General features: G+C 38.1%; 2 protein-coding genes across 2 annotated transcripts; one reads left to right on the forward strand and one right to left on the reverse strand.

Moving 5' to 3' along the window:
- Positions 1 to 3553: 3553 nt before the first annotated feature.
- LOC102809788 (uncharacterized) lies at positions 3554 to 9835 on the reverse strand. The gene is made up of 6 exons (XM_078011758.1): positions 9822 to 9835; positions 9380 to 9465; positions 6767 to 6835; positions 6597 to 6651; positions 5826 to 5862; positions 3554 to 4648 (listed from the first exon to the last, which is right to left on the reverse strand). Exons 2-6 carry the CDS (start codon positions 9437 to 9439, stop codon positions 4582 to 4584), a joined length of 288 nt encoding a protein of 95 aa, XP_077867884.1. The 5' UTR covers positions 9440 to 9465; positions 9822 to 9835; the 3' UTR covers positions 3554 to 4581.
- A 7515-nt stretch (positions 9836 to 17350) lies between these two features.
- LOC146748953 (uncharacterized) lies at positions 17351 to 19883 on the forward strand. Its single transcript, XM_085507448.1, has 10 exons — positions 17351 to 17451; positions 17598 to 17665; positions 17864 to 17976; positions 18227 to 18336; positions 18436 to 18537; positions 18652 to 18744; positions 18952 to 19085; positions 19184 to 19339; positions 19437 to 19559; positions 19664 to 19883. Exons 1-10 carry the CDS (start codon positions 17376 to 17378, stop codon positions 19811 to 19813), a joined length of 1125 nt encoding a protein of 374 aa, XP_085363574.1. The 5' UTR covers positions 17351 to 17375; the 3' UTR covers positions 19814 to 19883.
- The last annotated feature ends 617 nt before the right edge of the window (positions 19884 to 20500 follow it).

Below are 20500 nucleotides of genomic sequence, written 5' to 3' on the forward strand. Positions count from 1 at the left end.
TGTTCTAGTAGATATCGCCACTAATACATTATAAGGTATGCTGCCATGTTGGTTGCCAACTACTCCCTGTTCTAGTAGACATCGCCACTAATACAGTATGAGGTACGTTGCCATGTTGGATGCCAACTACCACCTGTTCTAGTAGACATCGCCACTAATACAGTATGAGGTAGGCTGCCATGTTGGATGCCAACTACCACCTGTTCTAGTAGACATCGCCACTAATACAGTATGAGGTAGGCTACCATTTTGGATGCCAACTACTCCCTGTTCTAGACGACATCGCCACTAATACAGTATGACGTAGGCTGCCATGTTGGATGCCAACTACTCCCTGTTCTAGTAGACATCGTCAACAATACAGTATGAGGAAGGCTGCCATGTTGGATGCCAAGTACCACCTCTTCTATGAGACATCGCCATTAATACAGTATGAGGTAGGCTACCATTTTGGATGCCAACTACTCCCTGCTCTAGAAGACATCGCCACTAATACAGTATGACGTGGGCTGCCATGTTGGATGCCAACTACTTTCTGTTCTAGTAGATATCGCCACTAATACATTATAAGGTAGGCTGTCATGTTGGATGCCAACTACTCCCTGTTCTAAAAGACATCGCCACTAATACAGTATACGGTATGCTGCCATGTTGGATGTCAACCACTCCCTGTTCTAGTAGACATCGCCACTAATACAGTATGAGGTAAGCTGTCATGTTGGATGCCAACTCCTCCCTGTTCTGGTAGACATCGCCACTAACACAGTATACGGTAGGCTGCCATGTTGGATGTCAACCACTCCCTGTTCTAGTAGACATCGCGACTAATACTGTATGCGGTAGGCTGTCATGTTAGATGCCAACTACTCCCTGTTCTAGTGGACATCGCCACTAATACAGTATGAGGTAGGCTGCCATGTCGGATGCCAACTATTATCTGTTATAGTAGACATCACCACTAATACAGTATGAGGTAGGCTACTATTTTGGATGCCAACTACTCCCTGATCTAGTAGCATCGCCGCTAATACAGTATGACGTAAACTGCCATGCTGGATGCCAACTACTACCTGTTCTAGTAGACATCGTCAATAACACAGTATCAGGTAGGCTACCATGTTGGATGCCAACTACTCTCTGTTCTAGTAGACATCGCCATTAATACAGTAAGAGGTAGGCTGCCATGTTGGATGCCAACCACTCCCTGTTCTAGTAGACATCGCCACTAATACAGTATGGCGTAGACTGCCATGTTGGATGCCAACTACTCCCTGTTCTAGTATCCTCGGGGGCGGAGCTACGTCACGGACGTTCTACGTTGCTAAGACGCGCACCATTGTACCACGTATTTCTATGGGCTTTGTGCGCGCTGCTGTGGAACGCCGGTGGAACCGATGAAAACTCGAGAAAACAACACAAACTCAACTTTGAAGTAATCCCAAACAACCAAATTCATATATGTTACACACGTAGGGCTAATCTTGTTACAATGTTCAGGGGACTCTCAACAATCATCGCAAAGTACCGTTTTCTGCGAGTTTTTGGTCTTTGTTTTCACCGCGAGGGTTGCCAGGCGGTAGAAAATGCCCGGATGTCCGTCTCCGAGGATACATCGTCAATAATACAGTATGAGGTAGGCTACCATATTGGATGCCAACTACTCTCTGTTCTAGTAGACATCGCCACTAATACAGTATGAGGTAGGCTGCCATGTTGGATGCCAACTACTCCCTGTTCTAGAAGACATCGCCACTAATACAGTATAAGGTAGGCTGCCATGTTGGATGTCAACCACTCCCTGTTCTAGTAGACATCGCCACTAATACAGTATACGGTAGACTGTCATGTTGGATGCCAACTACTCCCTGTTCTAGTAGTCATCTCCACTAATACAGTATGAGGTAGGCTGCCATGTTGGATGCCAACTACTCCCTGTTCTAGAAGACATAACCACTAATACAGTATGACGTAGGCTGCCATGTTGGATGCTAACTACTCCCTGTTCTAGTAGACATCGTAAATAATACAGTATGAGGTAGGCTGCCATGTTGGATGCCAACTACCACCTGTTCTAGGAGACATCGCCACTAATACAGTATGAGGTAGGCTACCATTTTGTATGCCAACTACTCCCTGTTCTAGAAGACATCGCCACTAATACAGTATGACGTAGGCTGCCATGTTGGATGCCAACTACTTTCTGTTCTAGTAGATATCGCCACTAATACATTATAAGGTATGCTGCCATGTTGGTTGCCAACTACTCCCTGTTCTAGTAGACATCGCCACTAATACAGTATGAGGTACGTTGCCATGTTGGATGCCAACTACCACCTGTTCTAGTAGACATCGCCACTAATACAGTATGAGGTAGGCTGCCATGTTGGATGCCAACTACCACCTGTTCTAGTAGACATCGCCACTAATACAGTATGAGGTAGGCTACCATTTTGGATGCCAACTACTCCCTGTTCTAGACGACATCGCCACTAATACAGTATGACGTAGGCTGCCATGTTGGATGCCAACTACTCCCTGTTCTAGTAGACATCGTCAACAATACAGTATGAGGTAGGCTGCCATGTTGGATGCCAAGTACCACCTTTTCTATGAGACATCGCCATTAATACAGTATGAGGTAGGCTACCATTTTGGATGCCAACTACTCCCTGCTCTAGAAGACAACGCCACTAATACAGTATGACGTGTACTGCCATGTTGGATGCCAACTACTTTCTGTTCTAGTAGATATCGCCACTAATACATTATAAGGTAGGCTGTCATGTTGGATGCCAACTACTCCCTGTTCTAAAAGACATCGCCACTAATACAGTATACGGTATGCTGCCATGTTGGATGTCAACCACTCCCTGTTCTAGTAGACATCGCCACTAATACAGTATGAGGTAAGCTGTCATGTTGGATGCCAACTCCTCCCTGTTCTGGTAGACATCGCCACTAACACAGTATACGGTAGGCTGCCATGTTGGATGTCAACCACTCCCTGTTCTAGTAGACATCGCGACTAATACTGTATGAGGTAGGCTGTCATGTTGGATGCCAACTGTCACCTGTTTTAGTAGACATCGCCACTAATACAGTATACGGTAGGTTGCCATCATGAACAACTCCCCCCCCCGGTCGCATTAGTCATCACCACTTCAGGATACGGTAGATGCTATGTTGAAAGCCAGTTGTCGAGCAGAGTGCAGTTCACAATTTGGTGTCATTTCTAATATCATTGCCTCGAGGTACATGTAATAAATTTCTGCATCCTACTTACTTGACGTGGTGACTCGGGGGGAAAAACCTTGTCGCGCCTCTCTTTCTCTATTACTGAAGAGAATAATGTGTTGTATGGAACATACTTAATCATTGTAAAATCTGAATAATACAAGATGAGTATGTATAGTTTTTGTACTCAGTTCAGTCTATGCTAAGAATTAATTATTTACTGAGCGATGTTTGAAAGCAATCAGAGTCAAAGTGTAGGTATGCATGAATGACACAGACAGTAATTATTATACAACTAAGTGATTAACACCAAGACACATAATAATAAACACATATTTATTATTTACAGAATGTGGCATAATAAGTATTAAGATACACACATGTACAGTATAAACAAAATAATATAACAGTCCAAGATATTTTCTCTCAAATTCTGTTTCTTGATTTTCCTATTCCAATTTCTGAGTATAGTTTTACTTATTTTGGATTAGTTGTCTGGTTTGACAGGAAAAGTTTTAAAAATGACAAATCGAACATTCAGTATTGTTGAATAGAACATACCCAAATTAGGACGTTAACTTTGCGGTTACGGGATATGTACAATAACAATATAGTTAATCCAGCCATTCTGCATACATGGACCATTTAAGTAACAAACAATTGTGTGAGACAATTGAACATTATTACTGAATTAAAAACAGATTCGGCAAACGGAATGCGTGATACCGCAACCGAATGTGTCATGTCCGGGTGTACATCTCCATTATATATTAGATTCATATTTAGTACGTCAATAACGATTACACGCGTAAGCGTCCTCTAATAAATGATAAAAAACAAACGTGACTGCCCCCGTTCCCATACAAAGAAGTTCACTAAATCTGTTCTAAACGTTTTGGATTTCGGCATTTACATCATGTATTCCTGGGAGGAAAAGATGTATAATAATAAGGTTATTACGAGGATTGTGTAAAGTATGCACTCAGACAGTACGCATAAGCGGTTTACTGTCCTCGTGCATACTTGCATGCCGTATCCTCGTAATAACCTCATATTCATATTACTGCTATGTGTTTATTTCTCGAGATGACACATGGAATCACGCGTCTATACCACCAATCTGGGTGTTTGTTTGATTCATGTAAAAATCTGATGCGACATTAATAGTATGTTCACATTTAAAGAACCTGAACTCCACACATTGTGAAATGTATGAAGCCATGATGAAATGTACATGAAAGAAAAAATTCCATTTGAAAGTAGATTTACGTTAAGACGAGTGTGTGCCCATATACTGAATGAGGGTGCCTGCAATTCATCTTCGTCATAAAAACAATGATGTCACTTTTACAGATATTCCTTAATAGAACTGATGTCTTCAGTGACACTATCCATGTCAAAGGTGGGTAAGGCACTGGAAATATAAAAATATAGTAGTTAGTAATATGAGGTTGGAGATATAATATCTGACCATTTAGCAGACGACGTATTGTACTACACTATACATAATGTAAATATCATTACAATAATTGTGTGTCGCCTAAAAATATCACATAATGATATGCAATAACACAATAAATTATAAAAGGCGGAAAAATCTAAATCATATAGTAATATTGTGTTGACACGCAGAGAGGCTTCGTATTCGTTTTATTGCATACACCAGTAACGAGATAATCAGGTAACACTGCATAACTCGTATAATGCACGAATCAGGCGCCATGCGCCGTAAATATCTGCATTTTGTCTTTTGCATGAGCGAATATAAGTAGAGATAGTACTTCAGTATCACGCCATCGGTGGTCATTTTATGCGGAAAAGACCGCAAAGCTTCAGTGCTGATTAATTTATGCCATCATAGTTTGGCAGTCCGACTACATGCATAATGGTATATGCTAATTAGCCCAACCGATAATATTTAAGACAACTATACTTTATAAAACGATATCAGTCTTATATAAATGTAGACGAGTCACACGTTAACTGGATACGCGAGTGTTAATCCAGTTTAAAATTAATAAGTTGCGGTGGAGTGAGTCTCTTCTAGATGGCGCGTTTTTGTGTCACGGTGAGATCTTAGTCATTCGTATTCATTGAATCGACCACAAGTAGAATTCATCTACTGCATGGCCCATCCTCTCAACAACACTTAACAAGCAAAGAGTTCCTTAGACCCATCCCATTGCCATTTACCTAAACAAAGCATGACATCACCTACAACCCATCCTATTTAACCTCACATATTATAGTGTTAAATGATTTATATGACAGTGTGGATTAACTTCCGTCGCATAACACTTTCGTTTTTGTACAATAATTAGTGTCAAATAGTGGTTAACAGTTATCGCAATGTAACATGTTGGCATCAAAGTCGTGACCTCAGCCAATCTCGAAAATTTGTGGTATTGAAATAAATAAAGCTTTGAGCGTGAAACCTAAGTGTTTTATCAGGCACGCTAATCGGATTACAATTCTGAATGGGTATGTTTGGTTACGAATCAACAGGGAGCTGTTAAACCTCCTAAAGTTTGTTATTCTGCTCAGGTATTATTTCATAGTATTTTCAATGCGGGTAACAGCTGTCGACGTACTTGTATATAGCTGATGATACCATATCCAGTGTTCCCCCTGTCAATAAATGAAAAGGAAATCTTGATCTTGTCTGTTATTTTAAGGCAGGTTTATAGGATATTACAGTCACGAATACAGTCAGTGTAAACATTGAGATAACACGTTTGAAATTATATGGTCATATCGGGGCTAAATAAATATTTAAAATAACATTCATGTACATTTTTAAAACAAATGTGTGAACTGAAAAATATTATTTGCTGGCGTGTTTTCTCAGCGTATGTATTTAGTATTTACTTTGCAGTGCCACAAAGTTCGCCAGCTTGAAAAGAAAAATGTCTACTACAATATTTAAAATCTAAAAATTATATATATTTGAACTGGAATAATTAATATTATAATATCATGCACATCCGCTCCCCCACAGTTTCCACAACAACATGCACACCGCCTTCCTCGCGACACCCGTTTGAAATACGACATGGTACATGTCATGTGCTGCCCCTATAGTAAATAAAGTAATGCTTCTCATCAAAACGTGGCCCTTGGGGGGTGGAAAACAAACAGCTTTATATCGTACAACGGGAACGTTTCTCTGTCCACGTGGTATACAATTTCACCACCGTCACCCGTTCAAACTGCAGTGCATCTAGGCAAGTTTCTTGGCATACCCTTTCACCCACGCCGGTGCTAAAAAATATATTTTAGCTGAAATGTAATTATGCATATGAAGAAAAATAAAGTTTCATATGAAAAGATTTCCAGAGAATTGAAAAACGCTTAACACTTGCCTGGTTTACACACCGTTTCACACACTGCTGAGCAAAGGTAGCAAAACTTGCAATACTGTTGGTGTCAACAAATAAAAATTGTATTTTAAGTCTGTATAGTAAGTCCATATTTCAACGATCATGTCAGTTCAATTTGAAGACATGCATACACGATAAATAGTGTTTGTTACCTTACACATGTGACACGCGGGCTTCGATGAGCTGCTCTCACATGGACACTGTTCACATTTAACGCAATACTGTGGGGTGCAGAGAAAAATGAAAATACGAAGTTACAATCAAGGTTCATAAGATTATCATAGATTTTGACCGATTTAATACGGTGAGAATTGACAGAGCAGTTTTCTTTGTTGCTTTTTTATTATTCTGTCATGATGTGGCAACATCTCGTATTTAAATTCATCAAAGTAAATCATGATCCAACAGTGTAGCAAATGGATTAACATTAATCCTGACAACATGGAAACAGCTTATCTGTATATCTAAAAAGATACGCAAATACACAAGTAGTCGAGTGACACCATCTCTCCGATTTAATTTGATTTTAAATTTATGCAGACAATAGAACTTATTATCAATATTGAATAGTGTCATAAATATATAAATATAGGTACAGACTAGGACACAGCTTAGTATGTTAGAAGCATTTATATTTTATCTTGTTTTATTACAGGTTGTGTACGAGTCACTTGAAATTTACATGTAATACTATCATGAACAGTATATCTTTGGTTCCCTACTGTTGTCGGGTGATATGTCTGCTAGAGATGGCGCTGCTTGGTTACGTCGCATGCCATCAGCTTAAATCGTAATGTGGATAAAAAACTACAATATGCTACACGCAATTGGCGTCATAGTAACAACGATACCTACTCCTCCCACTCAGTCCCTATGCAGCGGGTTCACCGGACCGACAAATATTTATTTACCAGCTAATAATTCTGTTTAAAATAATTAAATTAATTAGATCGAGATATGTAAAACTATTTCCCACGGACAATTAACTAATTTTGATTGATGAAATAATGTAAGCGTTTGTTTTCATTTAATATATATATATGGAGATATCCTTCAGAGAAATCGAGTCTTGGATGTCTAGAGCGAACAAGGAAAGAAACATAATGAGAGTGAACTGGTACTGGCAGAGAATACCAGTAAATAAATACACTCGGACTTTTAGGGTTCGATGAGCAATTGAGTTAAACAGAGTCAAATGACAACGACAAGAGTAGTAAACACATATTTTTATTTGTCTGTATGTTTATTTTGATGCGACACTCAGTGCGTTATTGTAGAGTCAGCAGCAGCTGTAGATGTAATTTATTTTACAATATAGAGTAATTGGTAAACCACTTATACGATTGCAATGTGTTAGCAACCATTGCACATCCAACTGAATATAATCCTAACATCACAGAAATGCCGCTCTTTTAATAGCATCAAATTGGTCCATATACGTGGCACCTGCCTCACTCTCCTCATCTCATCAGTACTCGCCAGCTCCCTGCCGGGTCTCAACTGAGTACACCCCCCATGTACCTAATTCCCTACAGTCTGCCTCGCTCTGAGTTCCCTCACCCAAACCCGGCTGCTTTCTATTATGCGGCTCGATTCCCTCACCCCAGCTAGCATTTTCCCTTGTACCCTGAAAGTAAACAGTTTTGGCATGGATCATATGCATTGATGCGTATATCGCATGGAACGATCAAAATGACATGTTGCATATTTTTTGTTAGCATTATAAATTAAAGTTTCTGAATTTGAAATCTTATTTGATAATGGTTTGACCCAAAAATGTATATTCTTTGATTTGTTCACTTAAACAAACATAAAGTGAGTACAATATATTAAGATAAACACTTCGGTAGATTTAGAAAATATTGCGTCTTACAATATTTTTATTTTAGTTTTTTTCAGTAATGATCAGGTTTCAAAGTATCGATTTCAGATTTTTTGAATAAATTACTGATTTTTAGTCATTGAAAGCGCGATTTTGTTCATTATAGAAACGATAACCAATATCTGAGACATAATATATTAGCGATTATGTGTGAGAAGCATTTGAATTTTCTTAATTAGTGAAGGTCAAAAAATAATTTACATAACCAATATGTCTTCAGTATGTCATTCATACATATTGTGACGATAACATTCAATAGAATAAGGGGATCAATGTTCTGTATAAGTTAAAGGGCGATGGTCGTCGTGCTACACATGCACGGGATATGGGTCTCTTTAACTGTTGAGCAGACCAACGAGTACAAACTCACTCGTTTCAGTTCTAAGCTTTGATTATGCAATTTCCTTGGTGATTGTAAAAAGGTCAAAACTCGTACTAGCGATTCCCATTAAAAGACCGCATGGTGGGGAAAGATTTATCAACGCAAATGTCGCACATGCGCGGCGCGACGACGACCGTCCTTTCGTGTGGTTTAGAATATGAGCAATTCCACAAAGTAAATGATGTCATGAGTTATTCACAACTCTATGCAAATACATACAGGTCATCAAAACAACACAATTTTCCCATACTAACATGGGTCTCAACCCTATTTCTTACAATATCCGGATATTCACTTTGATTATTAAAATACATAAACATTGCATGTAATTCAGAGAAATAATTGATATTGTATAACACTTGCATAAATCATCTATTGTATTCTGAAACAGTGGCTTTGACCTCGAACTTATAAATTACACGATAAATGTGAGGTCATAACGATGCAGCCAGGAGGAGCTTAATAGTAATTGGGAAGCGGGTACGGAGTATAAACACTTACGTAACAATAGTCGCAATATCCACAGAGAGAACCTTTAGCGTGAGGTCGATCTGCCACCATAGCAACCCTTTGACTTTCACTTGAATCTAATAACATGATGCATGTTATAATGCGCAAAATCAGATCATTTGACATAATGGCCGCGGCTCAGCTGATAGCACCGTACCCCCTAAGCTAGCAGTTAATAGTGGTGACTATTGAATTGATCATAAAGAAGCTAATGTCACAAGCAAAGCAAAATATCACAGAGTGAATTCGTCGGGCAATTTTGAAATTCATACAACATCAACCAACTAGTGTTACAGACATGGAAATACTATCTGAAAAAGTATGCGGTTGTGAGTAGAACTCTTTAGGCCTTGTAAGTTTTGCAATATTCTAACCATAACCGTGTGGTATAGAATTATAAATCAACGAGAACCAGTACCAATTACCGACTTACATGGAGAAAAGCACCACAAATGTCAATTTTGAAATTTCCTCCTTGAAAAAAACCCCCACTTATTTGCATATGAATCGTTAGCTACACGTGTGTTATTTCTAATTGGCTGGCATCTCAATGCACAGCTCCTATTGGCTCATACAGTGAATTCACACACTTGCAAAATGATGCATAAACTTTCCGCCTGTCTGGCTGGACACATGGAACTCTATTCAGAAATAGATTATAGTATAAGATTATAACACAGTTGGATATATTATGTCACTATTTTTGGAGCGATACTGAGGATTCCAAACAAGAAAAGACGGGGGAGCAAAGTTACTGAAATAGTAACGTCTCGCGTAGCACAGAAAACCCCACGCAAAAAAAACAAAACAACGAGCACACTGAAGATCATGGAGTGTATAGCAATACGATATGAATATCCGTGCACAGTTTGTGTCACGTGTGTCAGTGTAGCAAAATAATTCAGAATGTTTCACTTTATTACTAGTCGATTCGAACAAACACATCCGGCAGGGTGAGTGTCTAATAATAAAACAGACATTCTTTAGTCCCGCAAATGTGTTAAGTTAAACAACTGTTGATGAGTGGGTAACTCATTGTATAACGCTGTGTTAATCTGGCGGATTAAATTACACTTGATTTTAACCCCGACAAACCGTCCACGTTCCGTACATTGGGTTACTATCATATATTCTGAGAAGACATGTAAAATGCCCATTCACGATTCGCATATGTGCTTGTGCCATTATAATTTTCAAAGGTTAACATATTTATATTATAGTGTTCAGGTTATTACAGCGATTACTCCGCATGGGTCTGACAAACAAACGAGAAGGAACAAGAAAAGGTACTGACAATGAAGCAATCTGGGGAGACTAGGACAACAATTTTGCACTAAACCCTGTAAACTCAAGTAAAAGACGATGTTGTCAACCTCAACTACAATTTGAGCTGAAATTAATGCCATAACTGTATTGTAAATAATGTTCATTCTTTGTCAGGCCCGTTGTTTGGGAGGGGGGGTCGGGGATTTCGGTCGAATCCCCTAAATTTTGGAAGTGATTAGATTTATTATCGTAGATTAGAACATAATAAAACAAACAGTATTCATTAAAATAATTATCATCGTTTAAATCGCTTGACTCAGTGAGGTAACTATCAGATTCAGCAGCTGATGTTAAATATTAAAACAATAATGTAATGGTAGTCACTCTCTGAATGATGTGGTGTTCTTGAATAGGGCCGTTTGTCTTGTGCGAGTATTCGCTCAGTTAGTAAAGTGTTACGATGGGAATCGAACGGGATTGACAAAACACGACACTGTACTTTCCTAGTTTGGTTCATTAGTTTTGTATTCATAAATGATGGCATATATACTGTTTTGTTCCAAGTGTATCAGCCAAATGTAGTCAACTTATTGTAGTAGTACGTGTAGCCTGTGTTATTGGACAATAGTGTATTGCTACGGATTCAACAGATCATTAATAAAATGTCGAAGATTTATCATCACGAGTTGTATAGGTCGAAGAGCTCCTTGCAGCCAACAATTTACCCCCACAGTGTTGCTTCAGCACTGAAACTATGCGACAAATCATATTTTTCAAACATATTTTTTTACACGTTTTTTTGTTTTGATGTCTTAGAAAAGTTACTATATTTTTAGTGGGTTCATAAAAAGGAGATGTAGTCATCGAAGTCTATTGAGACCGCTGCAAAACATACACTATATGTATATTGTTTTACCGTCCTCTAAGAACAGATTTACAATGAATAAAACATTTACATACTGTAAGAAACTTGGTAGTATGCCATTAGTTAGTGCATTTAATTTGTTTGATGCAATCATTGTGCCAGCTATTTCTTATGGTAGCGATATGGGGGTACAACAATTCGGAAATCGAGAGGGTACAGACAACATTTTGCAGGTATCTACTTAGCGTTAATAGTTGTACTAACAATGTAGCGATGTTGGATGAATGTGGAAGGCTGCCATTATGCTATGGTTATTTTAAGCGTTGTATCTCATATTGGTTAAAATTAGTTGAAGTAAAAAATAGCTGGAATCCCAAAACATGTTATATCATGCTTAAACGATTAGACAAAACCGGCAGACTTACTTGGGATACACACATAAAAAAAACGACTGTTCAAATATGGTTTCGGCATTGTCTGGTTTGAAAAACAAGTTGGAGATACTGCAAAAATGTACTCAAAGATATTTACTCAAAGAATAAAAACAATTTGTCAGCAAGAATGACATGCCTCAAATTCACAATCACCCAGGCTGTGTACTTTAGGAAAAATCAAAGTAGTATTATAACCTGGGAGATTTATTGGCAGGCAATTATATACTAAAATATATACTGATGAGTTTTCGCTGTTTTGGCCATAAACATAGTGTTGAATTAGATAGACACACAAAAATATAGTTAGATCAATAAATCTTTAGTTTTTGCAGTGATATGCTTGAATTTAGCTTGGTAGAAAATGAAATTCACTTTGTTTTTATATGTCCATTTTAAATGATCTAAGGGTTGATCTTTTGTCAAATAGTGCAATCTGCAATTTTGCATACTGATAGTCTGTGCTTACTTCGTCGCTACAAAAACTGCCACACCATATATATATCAACTAGTTCTGTATCTTTTAAAAGTTGTCAAGCGACGAGATGAATATTAATCCAGCTTAACTTAGTACCATATGTTTACATGGATGTTGTATTGTTTTTAAAACGTGCTATGCACTTTTCTACTCATTACATTTTCTACGATGGGCTGAGGCCCTGTACAGAAATAAAATTACATAATACAAAATTGACTAATACTGAAATGAATAATTGTAGACAGATTTCGACATGAAATCGTGTCACTTTTATGTGCGCTAACATCTGCGAAGAGCGAAAAAACTCGTGAGTAGCATTCTACCTTAAAATGCTTGGACAATAATGCTAAGATACGTCTTTAGATAAGATAGTCTTAAGATAGTCTTTTTTTGTGTGTACAACATTTTTCCGTAGTGGATTTAGGGTGTGGGTGCGTTTGTCTGTTGGTGGGGAATGGCTCAGGACCCCTTCTCTAAAATCATATGGTAAAATAGTTCAAAGACATTATGTGAAATAACTTACCAACGTAACACAAAGTAAACCAATTGAATTTAAAAACGAGAATATAAAAGTGTCTGTAACAGAGCTCAAAGACACTTTTTTAATATTATAAAATTCACACGTTTCACATCAAATATATTATTTTTGTTTTCGAATCCCCTATTCAAAAGTGCTGGCTACGGGCCTGTTTGTAATGTGATAAAAGTTTGCAAATTGTATTTGTACATATTAAAATTACTATAACTACAACATGCGATTTGTACAACCCAAATTTTGCGGAGTGACTACATGTACAACCCACATTGCGAGTAGTGTACCTTTGTACGATCCATATAGCAAGTAGTATTCCCTTGCGTAACCCACGTTGCGAGTAGTTCTCCCGGGGTAGTGCCCCTTGTACAACCCACCTTGCGACTAGTGTTCCCTAGCAAATCCCACACTAGGAGTAGTGTGCCATTGTACATCCTACATTGCGAGTAGTGTTTCCTAGTATAACCCACATTGCGAGTAGTTTCCCTCTGTACAACCCATACTGTGAGTAGTGTTGCCATGTACAGCCCACATTTCGAGTAGTGTTCCCTAGCAAATCCCACACTAGGAGTAGTGTGTCATTGTACATCCTACATTGCGAGTAGTGTTCCCTAGTATAACCCACATTGCGAGTAGTTTCCCTCTGTACAACCCATACTGTGAGTAGTGTTGCCATGTACAGCCCACATTTCGAGTAGTGTTTTCTAGGCCAACCCACATTGTGAGTAGTGTCCCATTGCACATCCCACATTGTGAGTAGTGTTTCTAGTATAACCCACATTGCGAATAGTTTCCCTCTGTAAAACCGACACTGCGATTAGTGTTGCCATATACAACGGTAACCCACATTGCGAAGTGTGTTCTTTTGCATTATGTTAGTGTTATAAATTGGAGAAATGTTTGGGGGTTGATGGAAAACAATTTTAAAGTGGTTAAGCCACTCGTCAGTTTTCTCTTGATGTTCTGCTTTATTTTTACCTTTTACATTTTGCTATTTTTTCTATTATAAACATTGTATGTTTAAAATGTGTATAGTTAAACGCGCGAGTTGCAGCCTTTGGCCTCGCGAGTTTACAAAATGCCGAAACAAAACTATTGCATTTAAACACACTCCAACGAGATGCGATTATCGACGATAAAAGTGAAAGATTCAGCAATATGTTGCACTGCAAGTGCACAGCGTTGAACGTATGTTCATTTACATAAATACAAAAAATGTATTGTATGCTTTGTCACTGAGTCATTTGCTCATGAATAATTCAATGCATAACACTTGACTTTGACATGACCTTTCTAATACCCGTTTTCTTCCTAGAAACCTCCGTCAGATATCAAATAGCCCAGTCGTTAAACCGCGGGTCTGGGTGTATAAAAGGAAAGATGGCCGCCACTTTTCAGTATGCAAATGACACTCAAGCGTGAAACATCTCTTCGGGGTGCTCCGCAAAATCACTCTTTTCGGCAATCTTAACGCCTGTGGTGCTTTATTTTCATGTCGTACACAAACATGAATATGTCCGCGATACAACTGCGATGTTAATTTACGAGTTCGGTGCGATATCAGTGTGATTTCCGCGTAAAAGCGACGGAAAAGCATGATTCAAACAGTCGTTTTGACTGCTCAAACTGGCTGTCAGTCATGGGTTTATGTAAATGTAAGGTGTTAGTCCCGAGTTGTTTGTTCAATCTCTAGGTATGTTTATGTAATTACGGAGTTGATCATGTAAGTGATATCGTGGAGCTAATAAGAAATGATATGCTGTGAGCTGTTTGTCCGTCCGTTCATCTCAGGGGACATCGTCGGCGCTCCGTGAAGCGGTCCGACCCGAGCGAGTGCGAATCGCACGAGCTGGGGTGTGCGCGAGAGGGGAGGGACTTTGCGTAAACATACCAATAATTTCTGTAGTGTGTGTGCGCAAAGAAAGACATTCGCGGTTACAGGGCTGGGAAAATAAAAAAAAATGGTTTTCACTCTGATATCGATGAAAAGAGTCGAGGGAGTCCCAAATACGTCCCCGACAAATTTCTCTTCGTTCTCGAAATAAATAAATTGAAAGGTCTCACAAAAAATTATAATGTTCCCTGAAACATGTCCCTGCAGTGAAATATTTAGCCCTTTTTGTCACGTACTAGTATGAGCCGCACATATATTCATGTATATTTGGCGTCGGACCCGTGCCGCACAGCCGTATACGTATAATAAAGTTTTTTTTTGTTTTTGTTTTTTTGACGTTGCATAACGTCATTATTGCCTAGACGACAAGACACATTATGGCAAACGTTGTACGACAACTACATTGTGTAGGTCATTCAAATAAACTACAGTTATTTCATGATGCAAGTAATTGACAATACGGTAGTTCTCTTTTTGGAATATTTGTTGGCCCTGAAAAGGGCCGTTTGGTTCGTTTGTATCAATGAAAGACACGTATTTTTCAGTACCAGAGATGACCCATATAAGGCACGCCTGGGAGATTGGGATACAGTCCGCGTATCTGTCTTACAACACACTCCGGCATCACTTCTCTTTGTGTTACCACAACGTCATCAGCCCTCATAAGTTGTGACTTGCGCTGGATGTATCTTTCGTCAGTCCACGCATTTCGTCGTCCGAGCATCGTCCAATACTTTTTGTATAAACGACGCCTAATAGCAGCGTTGTTGTCACACGGACCCTGGCCATTTCCCAACCAATCTTGCCTGTTTGTTGTCACACAAGGTTGACTAAGACAAAACCGACACTCGTTTTGCCCGACGACTCTCTCAACAACCAGATCAGGCTCCAACCCACTATCATCTAAATCTAGTTCTTCCTCCGCCTGGTTCTCGTAAACTAAATCCCAATCAGAGTGGGAGAATAGAGCGCGTATCGCGGCCTCTTGTGCTTCCGAGACATGTATCGTTATTCTGTGCATGTTGGCTGTTACACGGTAAAGGTGCAATCAAATGTCCCGCCAAACACGTACACTTGACTTCAAGTACGCGAAGTTCTGCTATGCTTCCGGAAACAAGTGCAAATGGGTATAAACAATAGTTTCCCTTTTTGGACAATACGATTTCATGATAGTAGACGTTAGAAGTGTGAGACAACATCACCTTGTCAAAGCCAGCTCCAGCATTTCCGTGGTAATATTACTTCATATGTAAATTATAAAACTGACGATACAGATTTATGTTGGTACATTCAACGCTGACAGCCACTTGCTCACTCGTCATATACGTAAACCTCTTTCAATTATTCAGTTTTTTTACTTACATCATTTTTTAATCCTTTTTACTTCGTTTTTTTATAATATAATTATAGTTTTTAAAGTTTTGACACTTCAACAAATTTTTTATTTATATTTACTGTTATTTCGATTTTTTTAAAACACATTTTATATATTTTATAACGTGCACATTTATAAAAAAAAAATGGATGTTAGGCCGTCTATGACTAAAGAAGCAATCAAGGCACGCAACCAACGAAGGCAACGTGACTCAACTATTCGCGGTCAGATAGAATTTTCCGCTCCTTCCGCAGAGGAAAAGAGGTTACTGCTAAACAAATTGTCAAATCTACGGTCTCGAGTTGATATCGTCAGAAATGCAAATTACTCGATCCTGAGCGAAGTTATCGACTTCTTTCTCATGAACCACAAGGTCAGCTCGGAGGATTGCCGCCCTGATGACGGTAGCAAAAATGGTGCAACTTTTGACGGACCAGTATATCAGCTATGCCACGAAACTAAAACGAATGAAATGATGTTTCTGAGTACGGTGACATCCATGCGTAATCTGACGAGTACCATCGAGCATCATAGTCGTACCTGTTCAGATAACCTAATGATAACGGACAGGACTTGTATGCTTGGTCACGCAGCGAGACTCCATTTTCAGTGCAATTGCAAGCATGCATTTATTTGGAACTCATCACCATACTTGCCAAATGGTAGACTCTTGGTAAACTATAGGCGAGTGAATTCTCAATTAATAGTATTTCCTCTAACATGTTTTTCGCAGTCGTTTATTTATTCTTTTGTACTTCAGTTCTTTGTGTTTTTATTGTATTTTTTTGAGTCATAATTATTATTTTATCACGTTGCAGAAACAGCGTATTTATATTTACTCATAACTCGTGATTTGCTCACACTGCGTATTGTTATATTTGTTTCGTGACTTGACACTTATAAATGAGCATTGCTTGCAATGTACATGTACAGTTATTAGTAAATAAACACGAGGACAGCTAGAATCCCATTTGTAAAAAAGTGTAGAATTCGTACGCGTTTGTAACTCACATCAAGCAGCAATGACTGACAAACACACCACGGTTGATATTTTTAGTTTCCATGTTTACACGCAACAACAATAACGAAAGAACTATTCTTTCATATTTACTAATCAGACTGCTGCATGGATTCTATGCATCCGGCATGAGAGAGCAAGAGTACAAAGTGATAGTGGATGCCGCTAATATGGGAGTTATAAAGAAATCGTACAGGAAATCATGTAAATATCCACTTTCTAAAATAATGACCGTAAACATTTGTGTTTATAATATTGCATACACCTGTACAACGATATATTTTATAACACGTCCACACAACATTATATTATCTGATACTGACCTGTATACTTTTTGTTTATGTCTACAGTTTTTCAGAATTACCAAGTACATGTTTCTGATGCCGCAAATGAATCCATGCAGGATGCTTTACATGAGGTATGAAATTAGAGAAAACGTGACCACTATATATTCATGTGTACATCCCGTTGTGTGCAATATTATTACATCAGCTATTGATAACAAACCGCCATCTCATAATGCAACAGTTATATTATTCAGTTATCGATAATATAAGGTAATTCAGATGTGACCCACATTTCTCATCTATGCAAAAATCAATTTATGTTATTAAAGGAATATGCTTCGGAAGACCGAGAGACAAGACAAGGTATTGACATCGTGTCGGATGCCAGACATGGCACAAGAAAAAATTCAAAACACAGTGATGTAGTGTTCTTGGGAGACATGTACGTATTAATCCATGGACGATTTGTGTATTGTTTATAACAAGAGGGATAGATTAGTAATAACTGTGAACAGCTAGCTGTGAACATGAAACTGTTGCACTTACCTTTGTTGGCATATCAACTCGAAATACGTATTCGCGTGATATTCTTTATATGTTATGAATAGTATTTATTAAAACATAAGTACATCCTCAAACTTTAGTGTGATTTACAATATATTGCTTGTATATATTGTTATTAAAATATCTAGAACACACAAATGCATCCACAAAGAGTTGGTGACTAAACATGACGATACATGCAGCCAGAGACACGAAATGGTTGGAGTTAGACGGTTTTACCAGTGGGCAGATGACGAAGGTACAGTAATATTTACATGCTGATTTAAAACACGATTCATATCTATTGTGCCAGACTGCAACGAAACTCACGTCATTCATATTTCTGTCTATTTTACAGGAGTACCAATATTGGTTCATGGCCACGACAAAAACATGTCCGTAAATAAATTCCTGAGAGAGGAACGCCCGGACACAGTCAGTAGCAACGACACGTGGCATGGTAAATATATTACTTACATTACAATCAGTTGCGTATACATGATTTAATTTCGAACACTTAGCTATATATTAAGATATTGTATTACTAAATCAAATAAATATGTTCATTGCCTAGCTACCAAAGAAATTGGAAAGAAAATAAAAAACATAACCAAGGGCGCTGCAAGGAACCATAACAAAACATGGCACAGAGAATTGTCGGATAAAGGTATGTCTTACTCTTGATTTGTGGTTTTGAATCGTCAATATTGAATAATGTTATCGATGTTAGAACATTGTGACTTATGTGCAATGTGTATATATATATATATATATATATATATATATATATATATATATATATATATATATATATATATATATATATATATATATATATATATATATGTAATTCTTTTTTCTTTATTTTAAAAAGCTGCTTCCGTAAAGACGCATTTTTATTGGGCCATGAAAAAAGCTAAGACAACACTTGCAGGCAACAATAGGGACAGGGATGCCGCCGCTGCCGCACTGATAGCCAGTCTCGAAAATATTGTCAACCACTACCAGGTACAACAATTTATCTACAGATTTTCAACGTTGCTTTAAACGTCGAAGCTAAAATAAATGTTGACTTTTTACATATATTTTTTTCATTTACTTCACAGAATAATCATGCTGATTGTGACTCTGCATCGAGGTGTCGCACACAAGCGAACTACGAGCCGTCATTCACCATAATGAGAAGCCCTGTTGCTATTAATTTATTGCAGAAATTTATAAAACAGACTTCTATATATAGAAACCCGTTGAGTTACGTGGATGTAAGTTGTGCTTACTTCACGATTATAATTAATACAATATTTATTTACAAAATCCACAATTTATTTTCTAAGCGATTCATATTGTTATTATTTCCAGTGTATAGACACTCACTATGTTGAGACATTCAACAGTGTTGCGTTACTTTACCACGACAAGAGAATCAACTTTCAGCTCAGGGATTCCTACAAATTCCGAAGTGATCTCACCTGCCTTGACTGGGTATGTAATTGCGTCCGCATCGTTACCAACTCTAAATTATTGCGTTTTCTGTTGACACTGGCTAACAAATCTTATAGTTACAATTTAATTATTTTCTTCGACAGAATGAAAATGTTGACCGCCCTGCTACGTCTGTGACTGTGGGACAGAATGCAAGAGCGCCGAGGAGGAGGTCGGGTAAACGAAACCTGACTTCGAAGACGTATATTTGGCGTGCAAATATTTGGAACAGATTGATGCAGCAAATGTTTTAGACAAAACAAGTAAAACATAAACGATGTAAAGATAATTTTAAATAAAAAAATACATGTACAGTTAATATAACAGAGTAGTCCATTGTTTTATTGTGCCAGCCATTTTGCGGAAGAACAATTACCATGCTGTTTTGATCTGTTCAAGTTAGAAGTGGTGAATGGAAGTTTCGGTCACCATTTACCACCCCGACTTTTCGGCAACGGATTTTTGCCAAAAGTTTACTTATAACTATTTATTCATGATCTGCATGTTCGATGTATCTATATTGATTTACTCATAACTTTGTCTATTTAGATTTTTAATAATAACTGGCTTGTTGCAACTACGTACTCATTATATTTATAAATAAACCCACGGCAACATAGCACAGTACGTAGTATGAATACATCGCGCTCGTAACGTACGGGTTGTGAATTAATAAATACATTGTATAAAAAGGTCGCACTTGTAACATATTAGTACAATAGCAAGAAAGCAAAGGCATGAGCTCAATTCAGAGAGAACCTTACAATGCCGTAACGCCATTTACAGAAATTGTGCTTTACAGTCGACCACGAGCGAAACAAACACAGAAAACGGCTTTCAAAAGAGTGCGTAGGCCCAGTGAACGTCGAACAACGGGATTCAGCAAGTCCTTTCAAATCAGATAATAGCGTAATGCATGATGTTAGCTTACGGAATTAACG

This window comes from Saccoglossus kowalevskii, chromosome 2 (assembly GCF_978046115.1).
Source record: "Saccoglossus kowalevskii chromosome 2, keSacKowa6.1, whole genome shotgun sequence".
NCBI lineage: Eukaryota > Metazoa > Hemichordata > Enteropneusta > Harrimaniidae > Saccoglossus > Saccoglossus kowalevskii.